Source organism: Sphaeramia orbicularis, chromosome 7 (assembly GCF_902148855.1).
Source record: "Sphaeramia orbicularis chromosome 7, fSphaOr1.1, whole genome shotgun sequence".
Lineage (NCBI taxonomy): Eukaryota > Metazoa > Chordata > Actinopteri > Kurtiformes > Apogonidae > Sphaeramia > Sphaeramia orbicularis.
The window spans coordinates 42,125,224-42,134,861 of NC_043963.1; the positions used below are offsets into that span (position 1 = coordinate 42,125,224).

The 9,638-nt window shown below is 39.7% G+C and overlaps 1 protein-coding gene across 4 annotated transcripts in view; it reads left to right on the forward strand.

Annotated features, from left to right (window-relative positions):
* LOC115422894 (solute carrier family 41 member 3) overlaps positions 1-6,142 on the forward strand; it is a 44,748-nt gene extending 38,606 nt beyond the window's left edge. For 2 of the 4 annotated variants that reach the window (XM_030139511.1, XM_030139510.1), the window contains exons 10-11: positions 550-698; positions 4,427-4,600. In XM_030139511.1, the coding sequence (XP_029995371.1) occupies positions 550-698; positions 4,427-4,600 (323 nt within the window). Of the gene's footprint in view, positions 1-549; positions 699-4,426 lie in introns of all 4 variants that reach the window. The other 2 variants (XM_030139509.1, XM_030139513.1) reach the window with 1 other exon arrangement.
* The last annotated feature ends 3,496 nt before the right edge of the window (positions 6,143-9,638 follow it).

The following is a 9,638-nucleotide window of genomic DNA, read 5'->3' on the forward strand; positions in this document are numbered from 1 at the left end:
TCAATCAACAAATAACATAACATGAACCGCTGCTGTACAAGCTTCCTGTCTGAGTATTCAGTTTTGTTTCAGGAGTGCCAACCCCATTTCAGTGTCAACCTAGTAGTTCTTCATTGTCCTGCCTGAAAATGACCCGTGTTGTTTACAGACCATTTTTTACATTTTAGTATGAATTAATAGCCAGTTTGGAAAAATTAATGCAAGTTTGAATGGACATGGATGTTATGACAATCATTGCGGCATTACATAAACATTGTTTGGCAAAAACAGAACAGTGATCATATTCTGCAATCAAAGCTGAAGGAGATCCATGAAATACTGTGAATGGGGCTTTTAACTCCCTTCCATCTTATGAAGTGGACGGCAGTGACCCAGGTTAGAGAATGTGGAGATGCATCGGCTCACCGTTCTCATGCAGCCTGAGGCACCTGGAAATTAAACACTACAAATATAGTGCCAACAGGAATACAGTATCTGAACAACACATACCCTGGGGACTGTATTCCTAAGCTGCATGTTTTCAATAGTGTCCTTTCTTTGCATCTCCAGGGGTGAACTCCAAGTCAGCCCGGGTGCTGCTGATGCTGGTTGTCCCTGGTCACATGGTCTTCCTCTACGCCATCTCGTTGCTGCAAGGTGATGAAGCCCCGATTTCCACAGCCTTCGTCATCTGCTACCTGTGTGCTGCTCTGCTGCAGGTAAACCTATAGATTTTTTGGTTAATACTGAATTAAAACAAACTCTAGAAACTGTTCATCTGGAGCGCCAAAAGACTGTGTATGATCAGAAATAGCTGTGGTTATCTAACACCTACAAGTAAAATGACTTGGGCCAGATGTTTCAGTAACTCTGTGATGAAAATAATTTCCACTGCAGCTGACCCACTTGACACATCATCATCATCCTGTTAGCATTCAAGAAATCTGAGACAGTTTTTAAAGTGTGAAAATTGTATTGTTCCAAGTATTTCATTGAATTAGACGGTGTATGTTTTGGCACAGTATGATGGTGTTTTAGTTTTATGGACTTAATTCACTGACATGTGGCCTCCACTGTGCCTCAGTAAAGCCCCAGAGTCTGTAGTGTGGTCGTGCTGTGGAAATGTCATTGTATGCTGGTCAAGAAGAGAAATGAGACTTGCTGAGTGTTGAGTGATGTGCCAAAATGTTGTAGGAAACGGTGTGTTTGAGAGGTTTTTGTACGGTCTTGGCGTGGTGCAGGTGGTGAGTCAGTGTTCCTGCTGGTAAGGTTTAGCATCCTTGCCACCACACCATACATTTGATACAAAAAAAACATCAGTAATAGGCCTACAAATTAGGCTACGCATATTGAAGTCTTGAATTTAAAGTTCTGAGGTTTTACAACATGGAACAGAGGTTGCAGTGGTAGCATCTTCCATCTTTATGGGTTGGTTCTGCTGCCTGTCACTACTGGATCAACGGTCCATTTGCACAATGGTAACTACTTAGACAAACTGAACACCTCTGGCAATGCATTTCAGGCAGTCATTTTGTGCTGCAGATGACTCTCATTGACACTATCATGAATCAATAATTATTAAATTTTTGTTATTAAATTATTAAACCTGCCCCCCCCCCCCCCCCCCCCCCCATGACACACCGTCACACCAAGACATCAATTCCACAGGAAACACAGAAAGTCCAATCAAAATGAGACCGCTAAGGTTATGTGTCATTACGTGTCTCATAACACACGACGTTCATGTGCCAAGTTGATTGAATGTGGGTTTTTGATGAATTATGCTTTGTTGTAAATGAGGAATCTTTGCACCCAGTACACAGATCCTCTGACAGATAAACAGATTTGACATTTATAAATTGAGTGATGGGCTGGCTTTGTAGCCTTCAGCTGTGGGGTGTCATAGTGAGGTGAGTGAGTCAACAGGACTGGACTCGTCTATGGGAACACAGATGAGCAGGTCATCGACACACTGGATGAAGGTGAAACCTGGACAGAGTTGGAGAGAAGATGAGCTGTGACATATCACATTGGAAATGGCATTAACAATTTCACATATCGATGACGATTATGCCACCTCTGTTCTGTCGTTGAATGCAAGTAGGGATGGGTACGGAATTGGGTACTCTCATTGATACCGACCAAATTCCGTTGGTACAACAGAGTATTGATTCATGTAAAGTCAAACGGTACCACATTTTGGTACTTGAATGCATCCTCACATTGCGTGTGTCGTGGAGAAAGCGGAGTGTCTGCCTGACAAACAAGAGCATGATTACATCAGTGGTGGCTTGATGATAACAGTAAGTATGGCAGATAGAAAGTGTTCAAGGGTGTGGCTCCACTTTGCTAAACTTGATGCAGACTGTGCTTGTTGCAATATCTGTAATGCTAAATGTAAAGTCATCCACGACAACACCTCAAACCTGAGGAAACAGTTAACCATAATCTACACCTGAAGGCGGAGGAATGTACAATAATGGAAAGGCCCAAAGGAGCACAGGCTACGACTCCCACACCAGGCACCGTCACTGCATCTGCAGCAGCTGACAGCTTGTCCCCTACAGCAGCATCAAAGGTGGGAGAAGATGTGGGGTCAAAAATGACTTTAATCACCACACATATAGTACCTAAAACAGGTACTGTTGTATACCAGTATGTGACGGAGCGACCCTGTCACTGAGTCCGCTGTCTCCTGCTACGTGCGGAGCACACGCGACCCGGCACACGCACACATATACAGGCACGCACACACACACTCACGTCAGACAGTCTCTCCCCGTCCGTGTTTGCAATCATTCATCAGTTCTCCACTCACACTCTCTTCCCTGTCCAAACTATAGTGCAACTGAGGGTGCACACTCGGCAGCATTTTTAAGGTAATTGCATACATATCTACAACAGTTTCAATCACTTACCTGGGTCCATGTTGTCTTGGCGTTCTGTCATGCCGCCACGTCATTCAAGGGGAAAAAGAACGAGGGGTCATTTCCGTGGCAATATTATAGGGGAAATCTCGCGCGGTTTTCAAATCATGTGACTTAATTATGTAGTGTTTTTGGTTTTCTGTATTTTTTTATTTCAAGGAAGGAGGTATTTGGGTTAGGTAATTACTTGGAAAATCTATTGAATTATGAAGTGTTGTATGTTTATTTCGGTTGTGAATAATTACGTTTAAAAACAGTTAAAAATATGTTTTGTTAAAAAAGTCTTTATTTGACCAGCCCAGAAGGAGGGGCTTAGAGTTTAAAAGGAGGCTGCTGAAGCCCTGGTAAGTCAGTCTTCTCTGAGTTGCAGAGCTGGCAACTGTGCTGTTTATTGCTAACCTTTGTGAGATTTTTTTTATGATATTTTGGTGAGTTATTGAAGAACTCTGTTCAGGTGCATTTTTTTTCTTGTGCTTTGTAAGTTTGTAAATAGTGTTTTTTTTTGTTTTTTTTTTCCATTTTTTGACTTCACTTGTAAATATTGCACTGCACTGTGGGAGGCCGACGGCAAAATAAACTACCACCATTTTTTGCACTTTCAACTATGCCTGTGGTGTTATAATTTTTGAGCAGTGTGGGAACGAACCCCGCAACACAGTACCGGTTCCCAACAACCGAGAATCGGTACAATACCGGTTTAAATGTGAGAGGTACCCATCCTTAGACATCTTGTCTAACTACACCACCCTTGTTTTCATATTATATTTTGTTGACAAATTTGATCAAGTTATAAAATTAGTTTAATTATCCCCAGACCAGTAGTAGAATGCTGACGACTGTGGATAATGACCAGATAATTTAACACATTCCATATAATTAAGTTTGTAAGATCTTCACTTAAATATTTAATTTTGTTTAAATATTTTAGATTATAAAGTCAGAATTTCAACTTCTTACCGGGTTTAGGAAAGTACTCTCGTTTGGAGATTGGAGTGAACTGATGTCTTCGCAGACGTCAACCCCATCATCTCAGACTTCTTTGTGTTGAGGTAGAGGTGGAATTTCTCTCCACGCGTTTGAACTCTCAGGCGATCCCACTTCTCACACCAAGTTTGTTGTGGAAATCTCGTCGTACACTGGTGAAGAACAGAAACGAGACTTGCTGGGTGTTGTATAACAAGTTGTCTTATTTGTTGTAGGAACATTTACAACAGATGAGTGATTTGCCCAAGTGTTTGATGAATGAGTTTGTTTGGGTGGTGTTTGGACAGTTTGGAGTGGCAAGTGCACTGCAGGTGGTGAGAGTCCCATCAAAATGAGACCGCTAAGGTTATATGTAGTTATGGGTCTCATGAGGTAAGACGTTTGTGTGCTGGGTCGGTTGAATGTAGGTTTTTGATGAATTGTGCTTTGTTGTCAGAATCAAGTGAGCTCATTGTAGGTTTGCTATAACAGTTTGTACGCTCTATTCTTAAATTACAGCCAATTCAGACCAGTTTCTTGTCTGTTGTGTTGTCCAGGTGAGCATTCTCCTGTATGTGGCCGACCTCATCGTCCGTATGATGTGGAGACGGAGCCTGGATCCTGATAACTTCTCCATCCCCTACCTGACGGCCCTGGGGGACCTGCTGGGCACCGGCTTCCTGGCCTTATGCTTCCGCTGTGTATCACTGATTCAGAGCCTTGGCCTCTGAATGTTTATCCCTGGGCTCTAACCAGCCACTATGTTGTTGCATCAGTTTTGTTTACTCATTGTAGTGTACAGAAATGCTTTTGATTGGACAATAAAGCATTTTGTGGATTTATCACTGGGCCAGTACATATCAGAAGGTCCACCTTTATCACACATGGACCATAGTCACATAGTGGCCATTTTCCTCTGATATTCAGTTCAAGGTGGGAAACTCAAATGCTGTTATCAACAGGATGGTCACACCACAACAAAAAATATGAAAAATCACTATCACTTCACTGGATACTGAAAATCTGGAGGGATATCACACCATAATTCTAATTAAAACAGTTTAGAACCCATTAGACGACAGCTAATGTAACCACTACTTGGCTAACATTATTATCCAATTCCTGGTATTGTAGGAAGGTGTTAAATATAAAATATCTGAATCCTTGAGACAATTCTCAGAATTAATTTACACCTTTCCAACATCAGCTCTACAATGGTTGAGGGCTAATGTTAGCTGCTTTTGCCAACAGTTTGTAATGTTATTTGACGTTTGAAATGTGTCTTGGAATCCATCCAGATTTTCAATTCCATTTTCTTTGAAGTGATAATAATCCTCAACTAAAACGTTACTCTTATTTTCAGGGCAAGACAGCCTAATGATACTTTGAACTTTGTCAAGATGCTGCTTCTTTTGGATGACTAGTTTACTATCATTCCTCATTACCTGTTCATCCGACACATACTCCTATAGTTTTTTCGCTAAAGCAATCTCTCAACTCGCTCTTTTTGCTTATGATTATGTCGCAACTTCCACTTGATATTTTAACAGCAGGATGCAATTACAACATATCAGCTGTTGAGTAGCGTTTGACTTTTGTTACCAAGGCCTTTACTGTGAACATGTTTGGTCTGTTTGTGAACATTTGGGTGATTCTGTGGATTTCATACAGGCAGACTTTAAATGGTCCATATTTGGACAGGCTGTACTATGCATTACAACTAGAAATGGTAAAAATTGAGAAATATGGTAACTGGAATCAGCTAAATTCAAGTTATTCCTCATTTTAACTGTAGATTAGATGTTGGTGGCATGGAGGTTAAGTGAAACATCTGTCTGGAATCTTAAGAAAACCTTTACCTTATTTTTAATCGATATCATGTTCTGAAACAGACCATATGCAGGAAATGGTATTGTCACAGGTTCTGTACAGCAAAGTTCACAGACAGATGGTGCTTTGCTTTGGAGCTGTACTGACTGATGTGAAGTCTGAAAACTGTAGAAGGCAGGACTCCAAACTTGATGCATTATACTATCAAACAGCATACATAACAAGAATTAAAAGTTTGATAAAGAAAAAAAGAATAGGATTTATTGTACAAAATCACATGATATGTCACTAAAAATTGCCACTATTCACAAATCAATGTAACACTTAACTATTGGCACATGTTCCACTGTGAGCTCCACCCACTGCAACATGGTAAAATGTCAACAAAAATCCAAACAAGTACAGTTTAGCCCAAAACTGACACAAAATTCCTACAGGTTGTCTAAAACCAAGCGCAGTCTATACATATGCAGATGACATACTGCTTTCTCACATATACATTGAGTATATACCATGTTCTGACCAGTTCTAATTCAAAGCACTTTATAACAATTTGTGTTGCCACTTAAGGCAAGAAAAACCGTCCTGAATAATTCAGAGGACTTCTTTAAGACTGGAAGAGCTACTCTTTGTTTCGTCCATCAGCCAAGGGTGTAATATGTTTATGTCGACTGTAGATGTGCAGAGGATTCAGGGTATTCCCTCAGTATTTGATTGTAGTCCCTTTAACAGAGGGTTCACAAAGCCTTACTGTTTGTACTGTTATGAACCATAAAACCTCATTGTTACTGCAGTGAGTGCATATACATACTACATGTGCTACTCTTAAGGGTCAAGTCAAAGTTCCCACTTTTTGTTGACCTTACAGTCTTCCATGTGGGGGTTCAGAACCCTCAGGGTAGTTTGACTTGAGGGCTTGTAGTGTGGTGAGTTTATTCATTAGACTGAGGTCATTAAAAAAACGAGTTCCACAACATCCATGACATGTGCAGTGTTGCCAGATTAGTCAACTGACACCAACCTTCATCTTCGTCAAACGCGCAAAAGTAGTTCTAATAATATAACAATAATCTATTTTAAAACACCCTGACAGAACACTGATGATAAACGCTGGGGTTTAGGTCTTTCTAAATGATCAACTGTTCAATGGATCTGATTCCATCTGCTGATCACTCAGGACTCATGTTCACTGTGCACAAGTGTTGTAACAAGGTAAAAAAAAAAAATATTCTGGATCAACACTGGACCAGACCTGAATTTTACCACTACTAGTCCCACTTGGCACTCCCAGGTTGAATATAATAAGACTCAGCCTAGCCTGTTAATTAGGGTGTTGGGACTCCACTACTAATATCAATCAATCAAATTGTATATTTTTAGCGCCAAATCATAACAAAAGTTATCGCATGACACTTTACATATAGAGCTGGTCCAAACCAGACTCTTAAACCAATTTACAAACCAATTGAATTGCATTAATATTTTTTAACAGTTTGTCCCAGTCTACAAGCTTAAATCAGTTTGACTTATGAAAACTAAGTCAAGCCACATATGCCAGTATGACAAGTTGTGTCAAATTAATAAGTGTCCTAAATCTGGCCAAGTCCAATTTGTTTTTTGGTTGTAACCAGTAATACAACAATGTGGTGACCACAATATTTTGGTATCAACAGGCTAAATGAGCTATGAGCAGTCTACCCCTGAGCCCAGCTTGTATGTTAGGGGTTATTCATGGTTGTTAAACCATCTTACCCTCTTAGTGGCGTATTCTTGCCACTGAATGGACTGGAGACGATACCCTCTGATCCCTTGGCTCTGGTCTCGTCACTTCTACTCAGGAGCATCTGCTGAGTTCAAGTACAAGTGGGACAGATCTGTTAGAACAGGAACCTGAACAAACCTGTTTGTGTTCATATGATTTTGAAAGTGAAAGATTTACACTACTGATGATCTTGTGCCAACTCCCAACGACATTACCCATTAGATTGAAGAAAAGAACTGGCCTCGATGTAAGTGAAGGCATTAGCTCACCTGAACTGAATGGATCATGGAATGATTCACTACAGTTGATTCATTCTAAAGACTCTCAAGCACATCATTCAGGGATGACAATACTAGAAGACTGTGTCTAAATGCACTCATAGATTTATCTGCTTATCTTGCTGTTTGGTATTAATAGGCCTAGATGTTGGTTTATTTTAAGAAACAAAGAAGATTCAGAAGAATTTACATCAGCAACTGAGCTTCCACACAGTGGTTTTGAGTTACAAGTGTATGGCTGAATTATAGTTTGTGACTTGACTTCACTTTGAGATCTGTGTTTCTGTAATACTATGATGGTTAAACCACAGCTAAGGTTGTATTGTACCAGCACATAAATGTGTCTTACTAAGTTACAAGAGTGGATCCACAGATTTTTACTAGTCCTGTATAGGCTGCCTTCAATTATTATCTGTGTCATAGTAATTTAAGTGTCATCTCCAAACAAGTCAATGTCAGAAGCTTCACTTAGATGTTGCACATGTCTTTGTACTGTACTGAAGTGTTGACTCTGCCCTATTATGACACTAGGGACTTAAAAGGCCTTTTTCCTCAGAAACCCTTCATCTGGGCTTCCATAAACACCTATGTCTCATGTGTGCAAAACTACGTGTGGAATCTGAAAATGTGACAAGTGTTGTGAGTGTTCTGTGATTTTGTGGCAATGAACAGCTATATTTTATTAAAAACAAACTGTGTCATAAAACCTGGTATTATTTTGGGAACTTCACTTCAAAACCCCTCCAAAGAAAACAGAAAGTAGAGGTTAAAGGAGACTGGATTTTGCTTTTACCCATGTCTCACGCCAATACTACCATAAAGAGAAGTAAATATTTGTAATAAAAATGTGCCCTTAAGCATCAACATGTACAAAATTGCTGTGTGGTGACTGACGTTATCCAATATTGAAAGAACTAACAAAGGGCCAGATCAAGTAACAAAGAACATCGGTGTCAAAAATTAAAGTTGCACCTATCATTTCTCAAATAGGCTTTTTTTTTTTTTTTAGCTTATCAGTGTTATTATTTATCAATATAGTATTAATGGTCTGTGATCGTGGGGGGTAGGGTTGCCCCTTTATACAACTGTAGGGGAAATACTGCTACAGTAATAGTCAGTAGTACAGTCATGCTAGGCTGTTTATAACCATGGATAAAGGACTTAAACAAAAATGACAACATGACTCTTTAAACTGTCATGATCCTTCACACACACAGTAATAGGCTTACTACTAGCACAGGAGCTAATAATCATTTCTTCCATATCCCATTTCCAACAAACCCTGAAAATTTCATCACACTCTGTCCATAACTTTTTGAGTTATGTTGCACACTAACGGACAGACAAACAGACAGACAAACAAACAAACCCTGGCAAAAACATAACCTCCTTGGCGGAGGTAATTATCATACAAAGTGCATCAAAAGCTTACAAATCTTGCATATGACAGTTTTCTTGGTTGTGTCACATTCGAAATATTCCCAAACTTTGGATCTTTTGTTTCGTGTAGCCTTGCTTCAGCTGCTGCATCAAAGATTTGGGAAAAGTGTGTTATCTCACTCCAACCTACTTCAGTTTGCTACGGTGAAACATTGCGTAACATGGACTTGCATGCTGTGACATACACACAATGGCATCACAAATGACCTGTCGTCTACTAAATTAGTTGTGACTAATTTTGCCATCGACTATTACTCAATGAGTCGTTGCAGCCCTATTATACTCATGCTAGTACAAGAGTTGAAAAATAATGCTAAGATGCTTATAAACAGATATAAAAGAAACAAATTACAATAGTGCCGACTATACGATATTTAGTATAATTTGAGATATTTTTTAATTTAAATCCCCATAATGTTTAAGTATTTTACTTCTACTAATGTGCAGTTTCTCTACAGC